Source organism: Mytilus californianus, unplaced genomic scaffold (assembly GCF_021869535.1).
Source record: "Mytilus californianus isolate M0D057914Y unplaced genomic scaffold, xbMytCali1.0.p SCAF_3, whole genome shotgun sequence".
Lineage (NCBI taxonomy): Eukaryota > Metazoa > Mollusca > Bivalvia > Mytilida > Mytilidae > Mytilus > Mytilus californianus.
In genome coordinates, this window is record NW_026262679.1 from 14,130,159 (window position 1) to 14,157,016 (window position 26,858).

Below are 26,858 nucleotides of genomic sequence, written 5' to 3' on the forward strand. Positions count from 1 at the left end.
TTTGAGGATAAAAAAATATACGTACATTGTCGACTGTGTTCCCGCACATTTTAGAACAACAGTTTGGAAAACACGTCGCACATATTTTCGTCTCCAATGGTCCAGAGTGCACCAAGAAAATTCCAATATGCACTTATGATATATAAAGATCATCGCTTTTAATATTCCTAAAAAAAGCAGTGCTTATAGGTACTGGCATGATTTATATGATATTTTATGTCTGTACATGTATATGCCCCCACCGCGGCAGAGGGAGCACTACATTGTAAGTGTTACTCTTGTCCGTCTGTACGTCCCAAAATAAGTTTTCGTTCCCTTACTTTAGTTTTGCCCTCAACCAAATGTTACGAAACTTACACACAATGCTTATTACCACAAAACTCAGATCAAATTCGAATTTGGATGGCGTCACTTTTACCGTTCTGGAGTTATGCTCCTCTATAAATGGAAAAATTGCTGAATTTTTCGTTTCCGTTCTCTAACTTTATTTTGTCTCTACCAAATGTTATGAAACTAATACACAAATTATGCTTATTACCATTAAACACAGGTAAAGTTCGGTTTTGGGTGGCGTCAAATTTACAGTTCTCTAAAGCTGCTAGTTATATGACCCTTTATAACGTTATATGCAATCGGGGGCATCATCTGTGTCTCATGGACAGATTCTCCATCTATTTCTTTGTAGAAAAATCAGTAAGAATAAAAAAACCATAAATGAGAAAGCATCCAAAATTGTTGACTTTTTTTTCAGACTTGAGCATTACGCAGAAATCTTTTCCGGTATTGTTTCTCTCTGGACTTGACGAAAAAAAAATCATAAAGAGGAATAGGATTTCCCGCAATTTTTCATCTGATAACATAATAAAGTAGCATACAATTTACAGCAATTTTACATATCTGTGAGCAATTTCACAAAAATCCGTAAGTGTAAGATCACACTTAATCTTAAGTCAAAATCTAATTTCACAAAAAAACTTCTGACATAACTTACGACCAACTTTGATCGTAAACTTAATTAAGTGTCCAAGATATACTTACGAACACTCTTACGATTAACTTTTTTCATTTACAAATGACTGCAGCGTTGCAAATTTTATTCTTGAGACGCTAGTTCCGTAGAGAAAGAATATCTAGAGACCGTACGAACCAACATGTAATATGAGGCAGGTGTTTCCTGTCAAAGAGGTTGTATATTATGTTTGTTTGAATAGAAATAAGTCTGCTCATTTCAAATACGATTGTATAACGTTAATTGAAACAAGCAGAATCGACAGTTTTTCTTTATTTACATATATAATGACGTCATAAATAAAATGCATAATAACATGGCCAACATCAGTGGCGATTCCGTACTGCAGCTTATTTTTCAACAGAAATTATGCAAGAAATTCGGAGAACCTGGTTATTTTATTGTTTCAAGTCTCAATTATGAACACAATAATTTATGGTATTTCCTCTTTATTTTTCTGGTTAGTGTATATGATTATTGAACCGTCATTGCACAATGTAAAACAAAAAACAATGACTTCCTCAGTAAATCGAATTACAATTATTTTATTAATTCAATTTTGTAAACCAAAAGTAAGACTGTTTTAAATTGCTAGCTAACAGATTATGTCTTCTTTCACAGAAAGCACCTGCCTCGTATCAAATAAGGCAATTGTATTAAGGTTCTACAATGTATCTCTTTCTACAACAAACAGTTTTCTGTGTTGGCCTACAACAACAAATGATCAATCAATATGTTCTCTACATTTCCACATTGTAATGATGTATAAATAATGTTAGTTACCTTAAATTTGTAGGGTACAACTCAGGCGTATATAGAAATATTGTAGAAAATGACGCACTGATACCAAATTTGCCTAAAAAGCTTAGAGCGACTGACGCCGTTGTAAATTTGTCACTATAATCTACAATGGAATAATAATAATATTCAAAGAAATTACAAATGATTGCTTTTATGCGTTCTGCTTATATATGGTCTGGCTTTTCAAACTCCAAAAGATTGACATGTCTACATGTTTATGGTATACACAGCCAGTTCTCAAGGAGACTAGCTATATGTATAGACAGAATTCTATTTAGTAAGAATGTAACGATAACTTGAAAACTCTTAAAGTCACGTGATATTTCAAATCTAACAAAATATATCAATATGTTTTTAATATTTGAATGGTTAAGTTTTACTTTATAACACCTGTACAAAGACTTTTTTTAAAAAGAAAATTCTTCATGTTATCAAAATCTTCAGAAATGTACTGTTATTGAATTATGGTCTTCCCGTACTGTAATTCGCCAACAGCGACCTTAACTAAGACACCTTCGTTAGAAATCCGAAAATCGCACAGCGCAAGTACAAAGGGAACCCCGTTATGAAAGAAAAAGAAAACAATCGTAAAGGGAATATAAGAATGATTTTCATAACAGTGTAGACATGGACACCGGGTATCTAAATGTTATCGTGTCGGTCATTGGCTGTCGACAACAAAGTCTTCACGCAATTAAAGTATGTCAGGGGACTCTCAATGGGGATGTACGTAATTACTATCTTTACACATGCCCATTAATAAAATAAAATTTTTGCATAAAAGTTTATAGGAATTTGTTTTGAATATATTTACATACTCACAGCAAATAGTTTCTTTTGAAAGAATGAGTATATTCATAGGTGAAATCACCAAGTAATCGAGAGAAAAAAACGTTATGTTTTTTTCTTGCACAAACCTTCTGTGGCTCATTAAAAAAAATATGAAAACACTTATTCGTACGAGTTGATGTAGAGTAACATACGATCAATTTTCATACTAAGATTATTATTTTTGGTAATAAGAACCCCGGACCTTCATAAAAAAATCATTTTAATCCTCTGGGCTACATAATTTTTTGCACGGAACAAATTTTAATTCCAACCTCGGAAATATAAATAAGCATTTGAATCTGGTAAGATATCAAACACACCATAACATAGATGTATGGGTTTATACATCTATGACCATACAAATATCGTGTTTATTACAGATACGTGTTGCTGGGTTGACCTAAACATTTTAGAGGACCGTCCATTAGCATTTCTATTGTGAAAAATCTTCTTTATTTTCAATAAGTTACTCAGAGTAGCTTTTGTTGAAACAATGATATTTATTTTAGATTTTGTTTTTACCTGAAAACGTATAATAAAAGTTACGGGATCTACATTCTTTTTATTTAAGTAAAAATGAAGAAGGTAATTTCAATTAATTTGGTCTTACTCAACTATCTTTTTGTTAAATGTGGACGCATATTTGAGATAATTCTGCAAAAATGTTTATTTTTTTTTCATGCTGATTTCAAATTTTTGCACATCAAACACCTCGCTTATTTTAACTGAGTCAGGAATGATCCACCCCTTAAAATTTAAAGTTGTACTCACCTCTTTTTGTTTTGTATTTCAATATCTATCCATGAATTTAATGATATGTTCACAAAACATCTGTTTTGGAATAATAAATCAAGTGCAAAAGACTAAACAAGTCAACTGTAACACGTGATAATGTACAGGTTTTTATGTCAACATAACAGTAAGTGTAATTTCGTGAACCCCTGAGGGTTCACGCAGTATATATTGGACGACCTCTGTAGTCTTTTGGAACACCGGAAGTCTTTTCGGAATACATCTGTTCTTTTCTATGGCCAACTGCGTAATAGGTACTTAATTGATCTATTGAATATTCATTAGCGTTTGGCAGTTACTATAGAGATAAGTGTTAATCGACATTGAATGATATCTTACATCAGTAGTTAATCAATTAGAGATGCATGAGTAAAAGTTTCTAAAACCCAAGCTGTGTTCACATTGGAGATGAGATTTTAAGGAAAAAAAGTTATCGTCAATGGAAAGGGCGTGTTTAGAATTTTAAAATCTATCCATCTTAGTAAAATTAAAGTAGAGCGCAGTCCATTTCTGTAGCTATGAAAATTCTATGTCCAGGGCAAATGCATATAATAGAAAAATGATATCTACAATTACACTTCTCAGGTAAACTGAAATTACATAAGTGGGGTTACTTTTTATTTTTTGTTTCAAGAAGAATATGTTAGGAAAATATAAATGCTTTACCGTCATCAAAGTAGAAACAAAAAAAGAATAAAATACGGCCATGAAAGCCATACGGTTGCCTATAATTGCTTATATCCTCTTCATTTGAATTCTAGTGGATCGTCTCATTGACAATCATACCATACAATATTTAAAAAAACGATATAAAACGATTCACGTACACTGAAAAAAAGTAAAATCACAAAAATATTGAACTCGGAGGAAAATTCAAAACGGAAAGTCCCTAATCAAATGGCAAAATCAAATGATAAAAGACATCAAACGAATGGACAACAACTGTCATATTCTTGACTTGGTACAGGCATTTTCAAATGTAGAAAATGTTGGATTGAACCTGGTTTTAAAGCGCTAAACCTCTCACTTGTATGACAGTCGCATCAAATTCCATTATATTTACGATGCGTGAACAAAACAGACATAATAGGTAACATTGTCAAACTATGGGTACGGCATTCATCACTGTGTCACAATCTCAAAAAAAAAAAAAAACATTTAACAAAGAAGCACAAAAAGCATCTATCAAATATAACAACCACATCCATTAATGATATTCTTTGGCGTGAGGCGATGACTTCTATTTATTTAAAACTTTTGGTCATTGCAATAAAATAAAATTAATGAGGTCTGATATATTTCTCGATGTTTGGCATCACAATTATCATAACTTACTACTGATATGTGATTTTCGAGAATAGATTAGCAATTTTTTAAGTACTAGCAATACCAGGAAGATTACAATTATTTAGTTACGACTATTTTATCAAACTAGAGATCCGTTTGTCTTTTTTTGTGGGGGAAATGTGCAAGTTTTCCAAGGGACATATGTGTCAACTTCCCTTTCCAATAAATATATTTAAAAATGGCAAAGTCCAATCTTTTCTTTTGGTGCATGGATGTATAACCATCCCCGTAAAATATAAGATTAAATTTAAATGAGCAGGTGCACAACTTCATGTCCCATCAATCATTGCAAGTTTCTGGGAATTCCATCAATTAATTTTCGCGGCAATCTGTATTCATAGGCCAAGCCACGGTTAGAGGGTCTAGTTCACAGATGCATGAAGCGTGCTTTGCAAAATATGACGAATAGTACATAATATTTTTCTTTGAATCAACATCAATATATATATTCAACGGACAGGCGATTGCAAAAAACAGCATTTTTAATTGCGTAGTGGACATGAACTATACTGTCCCTTTTTTCCTGCTTCTGATCTTTCGTATCAAACAGGCATTTGGGTTCACGATTGCGTTTCTTTTTTTTTAGAAAGGAACTTTTCATAACCTTTAAACTGGGTGCTCTCGTATAATTATTCTAAAATAAAAAGTATTGTGAACATATTCAATTCCTGGATAGATACTGAAACACAAATTGAAAAAAGTAAGTACAATTCGAAATTTAATTACTGTGATCCGTCAATTCGTTTTTCAAATCAACAAAATATCTGCGTTTAACAGGTCGGACACATTTCTTTATATTATTTAGCATACTTATGCTGCCTTCAATGTATGTATTAGTGTTTGTTGATTATTGCTTAATCGATTTATGACTATTGAACAGCGGTATACTACTGTTGCCTTTATTTACAAATAAAGAATTTTTTTTGGCGATTGACCAATCCACTGAATGATACGACTATATACATTTTTCTTACTTTTTCTTCATTCATATTTACAGTCACGGAACACGATATTTTCTTTGAAAAGAGTGTTTTGAATCCCCTCATATTATGAACGTCCACGCTGTTATGAATTTCTATAAACTGACGTCAATTACTGTGTGTGTGTGTAAGTTGGGTCGATTTAAAAACAAAATGATTCTAAAAGGTCTGATATATTCCTCGATGTTTGGCATCACAATTATCATAACTGACTACTGATATGTGATTTTCGAGAATAGATTAGCAATTGTTTCAGTACTAGTAATAAACAATTACAATTATTTAGTTACGACTATTTTATCAAACTAGAGATCCGTTTGTCTTTTTTTGTGGGGGAAATGTGCGAGTTGTCCAAGGGACATATGTGTCACCTTCCCTTTCCAATAAATATATTTAAAAATGGCAAAGTCCAATCTTTTTTTTTGGTGCATGGATGTATAAACCTCCCCGTAATAAATAAGATTAAATTTAAATGAGCAGGTGCACAACTTTATGTCCCATCCATCATTGCAAGTTTCTGGGAATTCCATCAATTAATTTTCGCGACAATCTGTATTCATAGGCCAAGCCACGGTTAGAGGGTCTAGTTCACAGATTCATGAAGCGTGCTTTGCAAAATATGACGAAAAGTACATAATATTTTTCTTTGAATCAACATCCATATATATTCAACGGACAGGCGATTGCAAAAACAGCATTTTTTATTGCGTACTGGACATGAACTATACTGTCCCTTTTTTTCCGCTTCCTTCTGTCTGTTACACAAAATGGTGGAAGATGAATTCCATTTTATCATGATATGTACATCACCGAATAAACCTAGGATCAAAATGTTTAATGAAATTTCTAACATTGTCCCCGTTTTAATTCAATGAGCAATGAAACAAATTTGATTTTATATTTTTCTTGTGAAGAATGTAATATATTAATAATATTGTTAACAGTATAAGTGAAATGTATAATGAGAGAAACATCTTTAAGGTCAATATATGAACTGTGATTGATTCATGACTAATATTATAATGTAATATAAAATCAAGATATTTGAAATGATAACTTTATAGAGGAGACATGTTGTCAAAAATAGTATTGTAATAAATATTTATAATTTTTTATCTTTTTCAATGCTACATGTTTGTATTGTCTTCTGTCTATCGTTTGGGTATTTATATATTGTTGTTGTTTTTTTTTATTTAGTTACAATCCTATTGTTTGGATTTTAGACTTATACAATTCGTATTTTTATTCGCATTCTTATTCACAACTGTATAACAGCAACAAAACAACAACTTCATTTCATTTTTGCATATTTCAAAAGGAAGAGCTAGAAACGAAAAGTGATATTTGTTTGAACAAGTATAAAGTTGTGGTTTCAAAATCTTTCACTCCAAAAGTTTGGTTAGAGTTTGTTGTCTGTGGTATAAATAGATTGAGGTCAAACATATCTTGAATATGATAGCCAATGACCAAACCATATAAACTAGTTTGATTGATTTTCCAAAAAAAGAGTTCGTTCGGGATAGTCAAATAAGAATACAGCTTATAATTTTGAACTATTTTTAAACTGGCTTCACAAACAAATAATTATGATTAATTTCATTAAATTTCTTCTCATTTGCATTTCGACTTTAGCCAGAAAACCAACTTTAATTTTTAAAAAAACAGCACCTCATAATGAACATCCAGAGAATGGTGTCATGTTATCTTTCGGTCCAAAGAGAGGGAGCGGAGGTAGACAAAGGATTCTTTTAACAAGAATATTTTGCCCTCACATTGAATAGCGGTTACATTGACTATCCATGTCAGTTTATATATCTTATAGTGCTTCTCTCGGTTTTAGTTTATTAACCGTTTTTTTTTTTGCTTAATCGAATGAAAGCTATTGAACAACGGTATACTACAACATTGCCTTTATTAATAAAACAAAAATAAGGTACAACCATGGATCTTTATTCAACAATTATCTGATCTTTCGTATACAACAGGCATTTGGGTTCACGATTGCATTTTTTTTAAAGAAAGGAACTTGCCATAACCTTTAAACTGGGTGCTCTCGTATAATTATTCTAAAATAAAAGGTATTGTGAACATATTCAATTCCTGGATAGATACTGAAACACAAATTGAAAAAAGTAAGTTCAATTCTAAATTTAATCACTGTGATCCGTCAATTCGTTTTTCAAATCAACAAAATAGCTGCATTTAACAGGTCGGACACATTTCCTTATATTATTTAGCATACTTATGCTGCCTTCAATGCATGTATTAGTGTTTGTTTATTGTTGGTTAATCGATTTATGACTATTGAACAGCGGTATACTATTGTTGCCTTTATTTACAAATATAGCATTTTTGTTTTTGGCGATTGACCAATCCACTGAATGATTCGACTATATACATTTTTCTTACTTTTTCTTCATTCGTATTTATATTTACAGAACACGATATTTTCTTTGAAGAGAGTGTTTTGAATCCCCTCATATTATGAACGTCCACGCTGTTATGAATTTCTATAAACTGCCGTCCATTACTGTGTGTGTGTGTGTAAGTTGGGTTGATTTAAAAAAAAATTGATTCTTAAAAAATTTGTAAAAGGAAAAAAAATACTTTATTTCAGAAAAAAAGAGTGAAAAAAAAGATCTAATTGTCGATTAACATTCAAAAATAGGGACGTAATTTTCGACCCTGAGATTAAAAAAGTAATGTGCACGTATGTGCATGTGCATGACACCCCCCCCCCCCCCCCAAAAAAAAAAAACCACACACACACACACACACACAGGAGGAATAGAATGAACATAATCATGACAAGTACAGATAATTTCCAGTTTCTTATATACACCAAACAGTAGGTCCGGGCACACAGTTATTTCGTAGTGCATTTCTTTTAGACAATAAATGAAAATAAAAAAAATCCCTCCTGCGCTTTCTCAATAATATTTTTACAGTGTGGTGTACTACTTTTGGGACAAATTATATCAAAATTGTAGAAAACTTCATCGGCTCTAACTCAAAATATGGACAATTTCATGTTAAGGGGGTCTTGAAATCTTTTGACAGCTTCCAAAGTGCTAATTTTTAAATCACTACTTTACTTTAAAATTCATGACCCAATTTTATTACAGTTTAATTTCATCCCCCTACTTGCTATTTGAGGCATAAAACATGAAGAAATACATTTGGAAGAGGTATAAAAAAAAATGACAAGTAACACACTGTCCACACTAGGGACTATATTTGTGGACAACGAAAATCAAGGGACGATAACTGTGTACTCGGACCTAATAGGATAGAAAAACTTGATCAATCCTAATAAAACTTGGTATGACAAAAGCTTAATATATTATGAGACTGCTGACAAAGTTTCATGGCAATAAGATATATATTATAGACAATATGATAAATTCTATATTCAACTTTGAGTGTTTAATTTTGATGTTAAAATTGAAAAAAATCAACTTTCAACATTTGGGGCTTTAAAAATTAAAATATTGCAAAAAATTACTTTTTAAATGCCTTAATATGTAATATATCATGTATTAAAAGCAATAGAATTCTCATTTGATTTATCAGACGGGGGGCCTTACATGAAGATCGATGTAATATTTTCCAGTATTTTTAAATTTGTGAAGTTTTTCGGTAATAAATAATCCTTACATATGTATTTAATGTACTTTAAATAGAAAGAAAAATTACTAATAGTATACCATATTAGTATAAAAGGGTCTTAAGCCAAGTAGGACTGAAAATAATTTAGGGTGAATTTAGGCCGTAGCACACATTTACATTTAAAAATGCATACTAAAGCTATAGGAAATAAAAATGTGTGTCTGTTTTTATAATCTCTATACTCAGGTTATATGATGCAATAAATCTGAGCACAAAAGGATTCTTGCATTCAACTTTTTTTGAAGACAGTATGGTCTGATACAAAGATTTTTCACTTTTTAGTGAAAAACTTGCATGCAATTTTAGGCTCAATAGGCTTAACTTATATTTGAACCACTTGCTATTCTACAGAAGAAAAGAAAGATATTATGTGAAATGAAACAGGTACAAAAGACATTGTAAAGTGCTTTTTATACAAATTTAGTGAAATCTTTATTATGGACTTCAACTTTTATGTACCAAGCTCCTCACATTTAACTTGATCCAAACAGGGCGTTAGACGAGGGTCATTTATACAACACATTTTGCACATTTTGTCTGAGATAATCTTCTTTTCTGTAGATTCAGAGTTAACAAATAAGTTATACAACTGGATTAAAGCATAGAAACACAAATATTGACACATGAAAACCTGTCACATAGAAAGTAAGAATGCCACTTATGCATCAAAACTGAAAAAGCTTTGAAATGCTTATTTTGACCATATAATGTCAAAATGGGTCATTTTTGCAGAATTTTTATCAAATAAAAGTTTATACTCTTTAGTTTCATGCTATTTGACAAATTGGCACCATTAAATCATTCAGGGAAGTTGCCAAAGTACAGATTCTATATTTACTTATTTCACCTCTTAGGTCCGAGTACACCGTTATTTCGTAGTGCATTTCTTTTAGACAATAAATGAAAATAAAACAAATCCCACCTGGGCTATCTCAATTTTAATATTTTTACAGTGTGTTGTACTACTTTTGGGACAAATTATATCAAAATTATAGAAAACTTCATCGGCTCTAACTCAAAATATGGACAATTTCATGTTAAGGGGGTCTTGAAATCTTTTGACAGCTTACAAAATACTAATTTTTAACCTTTTTTCAGCTGGACCAAATCACTACTTTACTTTAAAATTCATAACCCAAGTTTTTTTACAGTGTAATTTCATCCCCTTACTTGCTATTTGAGGCATAAAACATTAAAAAATACATTTGAAAGAGGTATTAAAAATAACAAGTAACACACTAGGGACTATATTTGTGGACAACGAAACTCAAGGGACAATAACTGTGTACTCGGACCAGTACATTTTACCTATATCATAAAGTAAATGCAAATTTCATAAGGCTTGGTCTAAATAGCTTTTTACTGTCCAATATCTTGCAAGTACAAAAAAGACCGTACGAAAGTAGATTTTGTCTATGTTTTGCAATTGCAAGTTGATCCTGCATTGTTCTAAAATAAATTTTAGACAAGATAAAAGTTAAAAGATACTAAGTGAAAAAATTAGACAACCGCAATTATTAAATCGCTTTGACGTCCGAAAAAGATAATAGCTAACACGGCATTGTAACTTTTAAAGCTAGTTAAATTGATTTTAATGTTTAAAGAACGTGCGATATCATAAAAAAATTACACACCAGTAAAGAATGTTTAAGTATTCAGTATTAATCAAAACACAAGGTTTATTCCTGTTCTAGTATTTTAGAATAATTGGATTCAGGCGTTGAGAACCTTGGTGACCCCACAGTTTAAATGGCTATGATAAGTACGACGTGATAAGTGGGCGTTACAGACGAACGTTCACCAAATCTGACCCAGTCAATCGGTGATCTGAGTGCGACAAGATATGGTCTTGTCCACACTGTTATGAAAACGATACTATATAGTATTACGTTCTAGTGTTGTCAACGGTTATCCGTCGGAAGGACCGAATATCGAATACCATTAACGCTAACCGGCCCCTTTTTTCAATGCAAATAGATATAAATGTGTATTGCAGTCATTGAATTTGAATTTTGTTTGAATTTTTAAATGATCGTCTTGCTACTTAATTTGATACATCAACTGTCCAGGATATTGATTGCTATTCAATTACTGTGGATTCATTTATTTTCGTGGGTATCAATTTTCGTTGATTGAGGAAAACTTGCGTTTTCGTGGATATTTGATTTCGTGGTTTTGCCAATCACTGCATGCAAAGCCTATAGAAAATTTGTTATTCGTTGAACATTTAAATTCGTGGTTCATCTGTACCCACGAAACCCACGAAAATTGGTATCCAACGAATAATTATGAATCCACAGTACCTTGAAAACATTCTAATTTTACAAAATTAATCAGCGCAAAGACAACTTATCTATCAGCTTTGGGCAAAATCTAAAGTAAACAATAATTATTATACATGTATTTTGAATTATTCTAAGCTGATTAAATTTTACTAATATTTACTTCATTATTTCACTTTTGATTTAATATTGCGTAAATATGCCTACTTCATCGTCCAAGACTTTTTCATACTTTTAACGAAATCCCGACTCAAAAATTGTGAAATCCAACTTATGTGAATGGAATTAACATATAATAAATACTGTGTAGTACGAGTAACACGCTTAATCATCTCAAATTGAAACATCCCACAGAATTTTCATACTTTGTCAATTCGCCGAGATCAAGAAGATTTTAAACTTCTCAATCTGAAAATATTAAACAAACGGCACTGTAGATATGGTATTATTGGATTTCTAAAACACAAACTTCACAAGAAATTCTCAAAATCAAGCCATATAAAGCCCAAGAATAAACTTCAATTCATCGCATCACGAAGCCGTGCATTTGTAGTGTACTGTAAATTCTCAGTAAAGCCTTTAAGGGCATACGATACAGTTACAGGGGATGTAAGGACGTCGCTAACGTAAAATGTTATTTTTCGCTACGTCAAACTGTGATATACCGGGAAAAAAATGCATTTTTCGACTGATTTTTATCATTCAGACTGATTTAACTTGAAAACGAGTTCATAGACCCCTCTTTTTAAAAATGACGTTTGGCTTGATTATGTGTGAAGATTATTGGTGCCAATTTTTATGAAAAAGTCACCGATGAAATTTTTTAAAATTATATAGATATACAGCAAGAAATGCCGTTTTTTGACTAAAACCAGGAATTGTGATAAAAATGAATTATTTCCAAAGAATTATTACACAAATTCAAAGCAATCATATGTAGAGAAGATATTCCAAATGTTTTTACAAATATCCGCTTGGTTTATCTTTAAAACAAAGACCTAGGTATGTCTTTCCAAAGGATAGAAATGTCCAAGAACCGAAATTTCCAGTAAATGTCCAAAATTTAAGACCTTTCATCTCTAAAGTTAGCACATGAACGTATATTTTTGATTTCATATTTGAATTGACTAAGTGAAAAATAGCTTGTATGCAAACTTTCGTCATAAATTCACCATGAGATCAAGACTGTATCGTATGCCCTCAAACATCAACTTAACTACCGGTTAATCGGTCGAAAGATTATCCGATTAACCGGTTTGGCAAAACTGTTCAATTTGATAACACTAGAAAACCGATCCTGAAAAAAGTCTTTTGTAAACATACCAAATCAATTAAAGTTAAATAAACAAATGGGAATGCACGGCAAATATGAAAAAAAAACCAATCAAGTAAACATGGTATACATATTGATTTTGTTATTAGTAAAATAAAACCATACTAAACATTATTGTTATACACATATGTACATACATGGTCCTACAATCTGTAGATAATTATATTTTGGCATTGCACAAGGTCATGTTTTTCTCTGACTGTTAATGTCACATGGTTCTATTTATCTAAATTCTTGCCTATAATTGTTTACATCCACTTCATTTGAACTTTGGTGGATAGTCGTCTCATTGGCAATCATACCACATCTCCTTATTTTTATATAGCTCTATTATTATCTCACATCTTACTCACTAAAAAGCAGCTTAAGTTTTCGATCAACAATCACCAAATTTGTTTTTCGGTTGTACGTTATGGATTCGAGGTAAATGTATAATAAAGTGCACAGACCTTAATTTAGTATATAGGCATGCATTGATCCAATAATTTTCTGACTACTATTATCACCAGTAAATCGTTTCATGAAAAATTTACTTTTAAACGACCCCAGCAGAGCAGAAATGACAAGCGAAACACCAGCAATTCCATGGAACAACATTGATACATGTCTTCGTTTTAATCTAAAAAAAAGAAAGAAAAATAAGAAATCACTCACGTTATAAGATAAAATAAGATAAGATAAATTTTATTTCCAATAGAGACCCATTATGGGCATAATCAGTACAGTGATTTTTTTTATATTAAACAATTGCAATATAGACAATACACAAGAAAAACAACTCAAACATGAAATATAAATTTGAATTATATAAACTTTCTTTTAGAAGATTGAAATATGATATATGCCAGCTGTAATTATTTTCTTTCTAACAAAATCGAATATAAACCTTTAACTCATATTATAACCCATTTCATCAGCATATATGGCTTATTTTGTTAGTGTTGTTTGGATACTGTCTACTTAACGGATACCCCACAACTCCGACGGAATTCCTCCATATGGTGAATCAAAGACAGTACTGAATTAAACTAGGAAGACGATACATAGAACCATGGGACATTAATCACCTTTTAACCAGATAACTGTTAATAAAAGAACAAAAACACAAGAATGTTGAGCTACTTGTCTCTTAGGTTATACATTAGACGTTAATTCAATAACAACTCAAAACGTAACACTACATCGGTTTGAAACTTTTAAAAGTGCAGGTATTTTAATATGAAAAAGTAGGAGGAATGATTATTAGAGAAGTTTTGATTTAAAATGTTTGTAGAGAAAAAAATTGTCAAATTTTTTCTACTTAAAAGTATTCTAAGAGCATTTAGAATTTGAAATTTTACAGACACTTGCATTGTTTATTGTTGAAAATATAAATAACCACTACGACAGACCACAGGAACCCTCAATATCCGAATTCCCCGAAAAAAAAATCAGATATATATTATATGTATGCTTCCATTAAGATGTCGTTTTAGAATTTATGGGTTGTGATCTCAACAATTTTTAACGTACAACCGGCATATCTTTCTATTCAAAGCCATGGTAAATTCTCGCCGTCCATCTCGATCAACCCACTCTAGAAACAAACTATTGTGTTAAATTGTTCCAACATTGCTTACGAAATCTGAAAAGCAAATATGTTTACTATTTTTATAAGGAGATATAAGAAGATGTGGTATGAGTGCCAATGAGACAACTCTCCATCCAAGTCAAAATTTATAAAAGTAAACCATTATAGGTCAAAGTACGGTCTTCAACACGGAGCCTTGGCTCACATCGATCAGCAAGCTATAAAGGGCCCCAAAAATTACTAGTGAAAAACCATTCAAACAGGAATATCAATGGTTTAGTCTATATAAAAAACTAGAAACGAGAAACACTTATGAACCACATCAACAAACGACAACTACAGAACATCAGATTCCTGACTTAGGACAGGTGCAAACAATTGCAGCGGGTTTAAACGTTTTAATGGTACCAAACCTTCACACTTATCTGAAACAATAGTGTAACATCACAACATAGAAAGACACACTTTAAAATATCAATTGAAATGGCTTAACTCAATCAAAAGACATATTAACACCAGTGAACATACACTGAACAAATAAATTTGATCTACGATACAATGTAAATACAAAATAAATAAACTAAGGGAAGAATAATTAAAGTAACATGTTATACCGCTGTGAAATGTTAAACAATTTAAGAAAAACAATATGCTTGAAGAAAAATGTCAGCCATTTGCAATAACTTTAAACAAAGGTAAATAAAAATAATTTTGTTGTTAGGTATACGTGAACAGTTCAAATGGAGAAAGGAAATATGTTTACAAAATAAATAATTTTGATGTTCATAGTACGAAGAAGTGAAAATTTATAGTAATACCAAACACTTATCAAAGCTGGTATATAGACCAGATATAACCCTGAAGAAGTAAACATTTAATAACAAAAAAAGCTTTACAATTAGTATCAACAGGTCAAATGAACAAGAAAGTACGATTTGAGAGTACTCGCAGTTACTGACAGCTAGTTAAAAGCCAAAGACAATCAATAATAAAAAATCATGCATCAGAGACTAAAATCAACTAAAACACATCCCAAAGATTTAGTATTTTAACATCATGAACAGTCAAAGAAGACATGACTTGTGCAGTGCTTAAAATAAATGTATCGACAGGCAGTAGGATAGTTAGGAGTTAACCTCTTTATAGATCAAAATGAACGTGGGTGTGTCTTTAGATGTACGGAATGTAGGCGTAATATGCACCGGTTCGTAGTGTGGTACCTATCGATCTGTTTTTAATTATAGGATATTGTTATATAATATAAATAGTACTTTAGTACTGATTATGTGGTTATTGTTTTTCTTCCTAATACGGAAGTCAAAGGTTTTTACTATTTCGCCAGCCTATGTTTATTTGTATGATATTCAGGATTTCTATTATAATATGATTGATACTAAGTTTACACGGAATGGTTTAATAGTGACGAATGACAATTATTACCCGAAATATTTATTGATTTTTTCCCCATTATGATTATTACTTTTTAGATATTTTACAGTGTAAAAAGAACTCATCATAGATACCAGGATTACAATTTTGTACGCAGACGCGCGTTTATTGCGCCTACAAAAAAATACTTTATCAGTGACGCTCGTATGAAAAAGTTAAAAAGGCCAAATAAAGTACAAAGTTGAAGAGTATTGAGGACCCAAAATTCTAAAAGGTTTTGTAACACAGTGTTTAGGTCACCTGACCCAAATAAGATCAGCGTGACCTATACGCGTTTGTCCGGGTAGCTCTTTGGAGGAAAAATAAAGTGCTCGTGATCATGTGACATTCAATGGAAGTTTCAGAGGCGGAAATAGCAAATGTCTAGTCGAAAACCAAAACACTCTAGTAAATCCAGGCTGTGAATCGTACAACAGAAAGAAAACTAATGTCTTTAAATATCCATGGACGGAAAATGTAACATTTCTCCCTTTTCCAAGCACAAAAAAAAACCCGCAAATTACGTGCAAAATGAATAGAAATAATACGAAATACCCTTGGGATATGAGCCACTTCCACATCACACAGTGTGTAAATTACAGACTCTTTGTACAGAATAAAACTGTCCCGAAGTTATTTCAATGGAAATATTAGCGAGTGGTTGAGCCACACAGAAGGACATCTTCGGTCATAAGATGAAAGCCATATGTCAGAGTAAGATGTGACATATGACAGAGGAGCCGATTGGATGTGAATGGATAAACCCTCAGACTGGATAACGTATTAATGAAGAACCAAGAGGTTTGTAAATCTAATCAATACGTATATTCGCAACGCAAAAAATGTTCAACTTAACATTTTATCTTGAAAATGTCGTTACTTGACATAATTATTTACAATTTTTATTTGTTGGTTATTTCTCGCAACTTTGCCGTGTTTATGGACCACCACCCTTCTTGACAATTCATTGGGTGATTGGGTTTTTATAATAATTACCTTTATTCATACAAATGAAACGGATGCATTTCATTTTACCCCTTATTTTGTGATATTGCCATGTTTGTTTTTATCTTGTATTTCAAACTGTAGTTCTATTTCATTCGGACGGTTTAAGATTTGTTTTTATATGTACACTTATCTAACGTTAATATAATCAAAGTCTCATAGACGTATTTCTACCAAATATGGAAAGGAAAAAGATACATACCTCTGACTCATCATTGGGACAAGCATTCGCCCATGTCTAATACATGTATGTATGTCTGATATGTATATTTATGTTTTAAGTTTTGAGCTAGTTCAGTTTTTTCATAGGTTAAAATTGAACAATCGACTCTAAGTGAAATGTAAGAATACAAGCATTATGTCATCGAAAATGTAAAGGAAATTCCACGAATGTGAGTTTCGTCAATAGCAAGTACATTGTTTAGTTAGTTATTTGCACACGAAACGTGCGCCTGGTTTTTGTTGTGTCGTTGTTCTCCTCTTATATTTGATGCGTTTCCCTCAGTCTTAGTTTGTTACCCGGATTTGTTTTTATCTCTATCGATTTATGAGTTTCGAACAGGGGTATACTACTGTTGCCTTTATGTACAACATTATAAGCCTGGTATCTTTGATGCGTTCATTTACATGTATTGCCCTTCAAAGATCATTTTTATAAACTTCTGCGTTTTTCGTGTTGTAAGTAGTATTGCCCTTAAATGACGATTTTACCCATATTTCTATTTTTGACATTTATCTAGAAAATAAACAAAAAATCGACAGTTAAAACAGCAAAGTTGATCATCAAGTAACAATCTGGAAATACCCCAACATAGACAAAACGTTCGACTCAACATTGGAGTAATTGTCCTTAAATGATGATTTGTAGGTGTCTTTAAATCTTGAATAGAGATTACTTTTGACAGCAAAAATTATAAGCACGATAAATGGGTCAACATCGCAGAAATCGTTAATCTTCTCTTCTGGGAATAATTGCACTTCAATGCCGATTTTTACGAAGATGTGGCAAATGTAAGGAAATTTGAGATAGCATAAAAATGATAAGCAAGATAAGATTTAGTCAACGTCTAATGGTATAAGTCGTTAGTTTGCTCATTATAGTTGCTGCCTTTTGATTTATGACCGATTTTAGTGTTTTTACCTAATGTCTCGAAAACTATAAGAGATATACATTGAAATACTGAACATCAACACACAAAAAGTAATCGACTCCTTCGGAGGATTTGTTCAAACATTATGTCCAGCTAAAATGATCAGCAAGACAAGATTTTGCACAAAATTTTCCTTTCAACCCGAGTATCCTTGTTGCATTGTCATTTGTAAACAAAATTGACAGATGAGCCATACATTCTCAATGGAGCGTTTCGATTCGTTAGATGTAAACTTAACCAATAAAATCGGACGTAGTCAGAAACACGTGGTCAATACATTGGCATTAATAAGAATGTAAATGTAATCTGGAGAAAACACGTGGTCAACACATTGGCATTAATAAGAATGTAAATGTAATCTGGGCGAACTGGAACCCTGTTTCTCAATATTGCCGGCCTCTCGTTCCATTTTAAATAGTGTTTCTTTGGACATTGTTTATCTGCAAGTTTAAATGTACCTGCATGATACTGGTGGGCGAATGGTTTGTTTTTCATGAATCAACGCTTATCCATTGTTTCTATAACTTAAACTATTGTGTTAATGTCTTTTCAAAATTAAAGCCTTTTCTAAATTAGAAGGTATGGTAAGTGAGTTTAAATAACCATGGTAGCATGTTCAACGATGCATTACTAAACATAAGATCACAACTATGTAACTGGTTAGAAAATACAAATATAACACAACACGTCTGCCTTTAAATTATCAGGCATCTGAATATTATCTGTGTTTACAAAATAAGACATATTCGAACTTATTTCTAATAAAATTGAGAATGGAAATGAGGAATGTGTCAACGAGAAAACAACCTGACCAAAGAGCATATATAAAGTATAAGTATGTTACCGAAATGTCTAGCAAGAAGCCAAATTCTAGGCACATCACGATTTACTCGCATAGGAATTTGCGAATAAACATTTATAAAATTATGTAGTAAAACAGATGAAATCTTACTATATTTATAAAACAAAAATGGACAAATTGAATGTAATCATTTTCGTTTCAAATATGTGAAATAGCCAATAATAATCCAAAAAATAAACGGTTAAACACGCTATTATTACAAAAAAATCCACAATTACATACAACATAAGAAAAAAAAACAGAAAACTAAAAAATAGGGACAACAAAGAGAATACAGGGATTCGAACCTAAACCGACAAGTCCCTACCTTTAATTTGACTCTTTAACTCATTGATCTTAACCATGCTAACCTCGCGGCTACCAACTTATACTTTACGATTGCCTATTATGTATATATAAAAGTACAAGCTCTGTGTGTCCGTTGTATGTCATATGTTCATTTATATATAAAAAATAGACATTTAAATTGTAACCAATTGGTAGCCGAGAGGTTTCGTCGATATGTTGATGTCAGTCACACATAACAGATTTCAAGGACGGGTTCGATTCCCAGTGGAGGCATATAAAAAAATTACTTCCGGTTGGAGAATCAATAAGGGTTTCTTTGAGGAGCCGATAAATTAGTGATTTTTTCCTTTGAAAAAGTATGGAGAATCTTTAAAAACATTTTAAATAGCTGAGATAATATCTTAACTTTATAAAGAATATAGTGATTGAACTTTATGTGTGGTAAATTAACAAGATTGAAGTGGATCGTACAGATAGGTGATACTTTTGTTTACATCGCCGCCATTTTGAACATTTGCAAATTATGTCACTAGCAGGTAAGAAGAATAATATAGCAACTAGATCACAAAAAAACTCGACCTCAAGTATGTCAAACAATGAAAACGAAGTTTGGAAACATATGCAAAAATAGTTTTACAGAGAACACTGATAAAATTGTCCAATGCGAGTATTGTAATGAATGCTTCAGCAGCAAATGTTTGAGTTTGTCCAAAAACGAGTATGATACGTTTAAAAACCCAGCCTTACATTGGTTTTGTCCGAATTGTGAGGAAAAGTTATGAAAAATTTGAAATCAGATCGAGAAATTGAAGTAAGATGCGCTGAATTTATGCAAAAAATGGAATGCAGATTAGTAAATCTAGAAACGGAAATAAATCTTAGGTAAACACTGAGGAAGTAAATGACATTGTAAAATCGTTGATAGGTACATGTGGTACAGGCAATGAGGCTGTTAATGTTAATATCGAAAAATCAGTTGAAATGAAACTTTCAGAAATAAGAGACAGCTCAAGTAGACAAAAAAACATTATTATCCATGGAGTAAAAGAAAGCACAGAAAAACTTCCTTCTGTTCGTAAGAAAGCAGATACACACTTCTTCTCAGAATTTTTAGAGTAACTGCATGCAGATAGTAACTGTTTTAGCAATGTGGTTAGAATTTGAAAGAAAACAGATGATAATGAGAAATCTAGGCCTATGAAGGTAACATTGAACAATACTGAAAGTAAAGAGAGTGTAATGAAAAACCTTTCAAGATTAAAAAACACAGAAACTGGTAGTCCATTTTATAACATAAGTGTGACCCATGATACGACTAAAACATAGAGGGAACAAAACAAAACAAAACTAAACGAGGCGAAAGAGAAAACAGAAAATGATAAATCGGGGAAATACCACTTCATAGTTCGGGGGCCCTCCTGGGCAAGAAGAATAGTAAGGGTATTAAAGGAAGAGTAATACCAAAAGATGACAGTGTACATAATGTAAATTCGTTTAAAGTTATTGGTGACCAGTTGAGATAGATATTAAGCATGAATTTAAGGAATATTTTTGCGTAAAGGTAAACCTAGTGAATAACGATAAGCTAATAATAGGTTGTATTTATAAGAGCCCATCTTCTTCTGAAGAACAACACAAGGCATTAAATGATTTACTTGTGAAAATTAGCAAATTAGAAGACTCATATTCACATGTGCTTTTGACAGGCGATTTCAATTTTCCTGACATAAACTGGGAAACGTGGTCTGCTAAAGATAATATTAGTACAAACTTTTTAGAATGTTTACGTGACTGTTATTATCAACAGATGGTAGATAAACCAACGATATCGTATTAACCTAGAACCATCATTACTTGATCTTGTATTAGTAAATGATAAGAACTTTATCCAGAATATTGAATATCAAGACCCGATTGGGCACAGTGACCATAAATAAAGGCAACATAATGTTTTGGTTTTTAACATTAAATGTTACCTAACATATGAAAACTCGAAAAGCGTAAAATTTAATTATTTTAAGGCTAATAACGACAAGTTAAAGGAACATACGAATGTTAACTGGGAAGAATTACTAGCTAATAAAGATACAGAAAATATGGTTAGCATGTTCATGGACAAATTGTCTAATGCTATGAATTTACATATACCTAAAAAAACATATATCAAAGAAGAAATTTAAAACACCTCTTAGTGCTGAGGCTAGATTATCAATCAGAAAAAAGCATAGAGCATGGGAAAAGTATAGAAATAACAGAGATAACGAAAGCTACAGGGGGGTACACTAAAGCTCGAAGTAAAGCAAAAGCAACAGTTACTAAAAAAAGAAAAAATCGGGAGAAGTCTATAGCAGAATCTGCGAAAACAAACTGTAAAAATTTTTGGTCTTATGTTAATGCAAAGCGAAAATCTAAAAGTGGCGTATCAGAACTTCATGTAAAAAGAGATGGTAAAAACTTTATTGCAAGTACAGATACAGAAAAGGCTGAGGTATTTGCTGAATTTGTCACTAGTGTTTTTACTGTAGAAAATGATAATGATGATACATTTATCGAAAATATTCTATCTATTGAAGAATTAGCAATTATAACATTAAAACTAAAGAAATCAACAAACTACTAAAAAATTTAAATACTTCAAAATCACCAGGACCAGACCAGGTACATCCAAAAGTATTATTTGAACTAGCTGATATAATAGATGCCCCACAATGCATGATTTTCAACAGCTCATTTAAAACAGGTACGGTAGATTGGAAAATTGACCAAATTACAGCTCTCTTTAAGAAAGGTGACAAAAAACTAACTTCAAATTACAGACCCGTAAGCCTGACTAGTATTATATGCAAACTGATGGAGAAACTAATAAGAAAGAAAATCGTAGACCATATGAACCGTTATAACCTTTTTAGTGATAGACAATTTGGTTTTATTGGAGGAAGATCAACTTCATTACAATTATTAAAAGTCTTAGATCACTGGACCAGTATTTTACATAGTGGTGGATCAATTGATGCAGTTTATACTGATTTTATGAAGGCGTTTGACAAAGTCCCGCATAGACGACTTATCAACAAACTTAGATCATATGGTATGAGCTTGCAAACATGTAATTGGATCAAGAACTTTCTGAGCGACCGCCAACAAAGAGTACAAATTAATGGAAATTTTTCAAAATGGCACGATGTTACTAGTGGTATTCCACAAGGATCAGTTTTAGGACCGATAATTGTTATCTTTATTAACGATTTGCCGTCATGTGCAGAGTCTGATGTATACATGTTTGCAGATGGCACTAAACTATATAGAGCTATAAACAACGAAATTGACAATACTATAATGCAAAATGACATAAATAGTATGTTCAAATGGAGTGAAAAATGGCTATTACGTTTCCATCCAGACAAATGTAAAGTACTTCCAATTTCTACCAAATCCAATTATGGGCAAGATAGCATGTATAAAATGTCGACATACGATGGATCTGAAATCACACTAGAAACAGTTCAATCAGAGAAAGATGTAGGAGTAACTACAGATTCAAAGCTAAAATTTGATAAACATATACAGACACAAGTCAACAAAGCAAACCAACTAGTTGGAATTATTAGAAGAACTTTTAAATATTTAGATTACAAAAGCTTCTGTCTACTATTTAAGGCATTAGCCCGTCCTCATCTTGAATATGCTAGTAGTGTATGGAACCCGCACAAAAAGAAAGATATCGAGACAATTGAAAACGTCCAACGTAGAGCAACAAAAATGTTACCCAACCTCAAAGATCTGTCATACGAAGAACGATTAAAAATTTTGAAAATTCCTACCTTAAAATTTAAAAGACTAAGAGGCGACATGATAGAAAAATAAAAGATAACAACAGGGGTATATGACTCAAAAGTAACTGAAGGTTTATTCACTCGTAACACAAGCTCGACAACAAGAGGCAACTCGATGAAATTGGTAAAAAACAGAAGCAGATTAGACATAAGAATATACTACTTTACTAACAGAGTAGTGGAAGTATTGAATAGACTACCGGACATCGTAATGACAGCAAAGAATGTGAAGATTTTTGGAAATCGTCTAGACAAGCATTGGAAAGAACACCCAATGATATATAACTTTGACATTGAATACACCGATAACACCGGAAGTAGCACAAGTGTAGTTAGTGATGATGAATCAGAGCCAAATATAGAGGAGCAAACTGATCTCCTGCGTTTGGAAACACTTAGGTAGACTCAGGTAGGTAGATAAAAATTACAAAAATTAAAGGTAAGTTTTTAAATTAATTCCATAAGTGAACAGAAATCAGTTAATTAGCTAATTCAAACTTAATGAAATTAGGCACACAAAGGAAATAATTGAATATAATTTGGTGAATCCATTTCAGCGACAGATTTAGAAAGCGTTGATTCTGGAAAAAGAATCCACGGTAAATGAATAGGCTGACGTCACGACAATGGTTTAAGTAATAGTTATCCCATGAGGACGCGGTGTGTCAGTGTAAGATGATCCCGATGGCCGGAGGCCAGAGGGTGATCTTACACTGACACACCAAGTCCGAATGGGATAACTGTTTTACATCCCAGCTGTTTTAGATTAGACGAAAAACCATTTACAATTCATAAAATCTAGTTTAGAACGCCACACAACTATTATAATATACTTTATATATTACTATATAATATATACCCTTTATGTCCCCCGAACACGATGTTTAAATATGAAACCATGTCAACTCGCCTCACTGGCCAATCGGCCCACACTAAATCGCCACTTTAAAAAAAATGCCCCACTCTTGTTTAACAACTCACCCCACTTATGAATAAGGGTAAAATCCCATTGAACAATGAGTCTGACAACTCGCCTTATTTGTGAAAAGGGTTAAAATCCCACTGAATAAAGGTCTGCCAACTCGCCCCACTTATGAAAATATCTTGCTTCCTTTAAATATGTTAAATTACTGAGAGTTGGTATCCAGTCGTCCTGGTCTAGGGATATGTGTCGTCGGTTGATATGCTAAAGGTCTCAAGTTCGAATCCCAGCATAGACAATGGATTTCTTCTACATAAAGTTTGAAAGTGTGTCTTTTCTCAATAGTTTTATTGTGGATTAGGCATTCCCGCCAAAATGTTACAAAACAAAGGAAAGCATGCAAAACAAAGAAACTCAAGCTGGGGTGATCTGGTAGGGCTGATCCGGCTCAGATCACCTCTGGTAGAACAAAGGAGCTGGGATGTAAATGTACTTACATGATTGCTGGTGTTTTATTCTAAATATAAAATATTTTGACGTACCTGTTGATAATAAGCAGAAACGTCAACATTGCAAATATTTCTACAACTTGATATAAAAACAGGTTGAGGAATCTGTTCCCAGCCAGTTGGGCAGAATTCAAAGTCAGTCCAAAATACGTCATAGCATTGGTCATCCTACAAAAAGTATCGTTATGAAAACAAAATAGATAGAATTATCACATTTAGTATATTATAGTTGGTTAGACTTCTTTAAATTTTCAGAAAACAATTCTTAAAAATTCATTTTTTTTAATCAGCATTTTTTTTATATGTATGTTAATATATAAGAGTCTATCCTAAATTGAGGTAAATTATATGGCCTTTTAAATACCGTTTCGATTCCTAACATCACTGAAGAGACATTTATTGTCGAAATCCGGATATGTTGTACTTATTTGTGCACCTCATGTTTGCGGTATACCATCTTTTCCGCAAGTTTATTGTTTTCTGTTTGGTATTAAATCAATAATAAAGATCCATTTTGTTACATCTTGTGATCCGTTTATCTGGCAATCGTCAATGGCAGTCAGCAGTGTTTAAGAACATCCGTTGTTCGACCTGTTAGTCAAATGCGTTTTGTTTAAATTTACTTTTTTCACTATTTTGGTCTTCTGGAAAATGTTGTTTGTGCTTTATTTAGACCTTTTTACCTAGAAATTTGTTTTGCATGCACACGTATAAAAATTGCGGCTTTTATCCAACGCAATCATAGGTTTGAACGTTGTTTTCAATTTAGACTTATTAATATATGATATATACGAATTCTGACTATAAATTTCATAAGTTTTGGTCTGTTATTAAAAAGTTACTCATTAGGTCTCGATGTTAATTTTATATTTTGAGTGTTAAATACTTGATGCAGTAAGTATAAATAGTCTAACAGCTTTCCAATAAAAAAAAACCAACATGCATGTGCGTTATCAATATAAAACACGATGGCAACGCAGGTCAGTGATATCTTATAACTTATTCAACGCCCAATTAACTCTTTTCAAGATTTATTTTACAAGCTACTTCACCTCGAACAGATGCCTTTTATGCTTTCATCACCATTCCATACATCTGAACCAGTTAAGAATTAAAATGAAGACATATTTTCCTTCATGAATCCGTTTAAATTTTGAAAATACCTTACCTTTAAAGGAAAATCAGAAAATCGATGCGGACATAGAATCCAAAAAGGGACTACCATTCATGTTTTATTCACAAAAGTGCCATAGGAAAATGACCATATATAATAAACCATAAAGATAAACATTAAAATGCGAAGTCATATGGTATAGGACTGTCATAAGGCATAGATTTTGGAATATTTGCTTTTCAATGATCTTTATTTGGAAATTGATCTGGCTTTCAATTTATTTATTCGAACTTCCCTAATGAGTCTTGTGTAGACAAAACGCTTTCAAAAGTTTATCATAAATCAAAGGAATACAGGTACTTTTTAATTATAATGTGTTATTTTGAAGATTATACAATTGAAAACTGTACTTATGAAAAAAACTGGACGCATGTGTGCATATTATTACATACCAAAATGTCAAAGTGTAATTTTATACAAGTAAAATATTGTATATAAAGCCAGATTTTACTGCTGATGAGTGCAACAAATAAAAGCCAATTATATTCTGTTGCAAAAACCTAAATACATGTCATGCATGCAAAGATATGAACATACCATGTGAAAGCCATTATGAAAGATGTCTTCAGTAGGATTTTATGTCTGGCTATAGTTAGTATGTTTTCTCGTTTTTCCTCCTTAGGGTTTTGATGAATAGGAAAAGGAACAATTTTACCATCATGTTGTAATAATGGCAGAATATCATTTAAGTCGATCTTATTGAATTTTGCTATTTTCCGTACAAGTGTCTTTGCTTCGTCTGCTCGTTTGTTTGCAATCAGCCATCTCAAAGATTCATCTATGATCCTAGAATGGGACAAAAATATATATGCATCAATCATCTTCCGGTAAGCAGCCACTGTCAACTGGTATACTATTCTGCCACATTCCAACAGCACTTGTAACGAGGTATTAGTATTTTACTTTTTTACATTTGTAAAGTTCGATTAGATAAAGCTTGGTGGTACTAAGAAGACAAGCTATCCCAAATATGTTATACCTGTTACAATTCAATGTATCAAGCACACATGTATGAAAATCCCTATTGTGTTCTTCATCGTTGTCTCTTTTTTATGCACAAGTTTATTATTAA

At 32.1% G+C, this 26,858-nt stretch overlaps 1 protein-coding gene across 1 annotated transcript in view; it reads right to left on the reverse strand.

The window, feature by feature from the left end:
• Window positions 1-26,621, reverse strand: part of LOC127733970 (solute carrier family 22 member 5-like) — a 38,306-nt gene extending 11,685 nt beyond the window's left edge. The window contains exons 1-4 of the mRNA XM_052243460.1: window positions 26,324-26,621; window positions 24,646-24,780; window positions 13,578-13,663; window positions 1,793-1,913 (exon numbers count right to left, since the gene is read on the reverse strand). Of these exons, the coding sequence (XP_052099420.1) occupies window positions 1,793-1,913; window positions 13,578-13,663; window positions 24,646-24,780; window positions 26,324-26,607 (626 nt within the window). The 5' untranslated portion in view covers window positions 26,608-26,621. The remainder of the gene's footprint in view (window positions 1-1,792; window positions 1,914-13,577; window positions 13,664-24,645; window positions 24,781-26,323) is intronic.
• Between the last annotated feature and the right edge of the window lie 237 nt (window positions 26,622-26,858).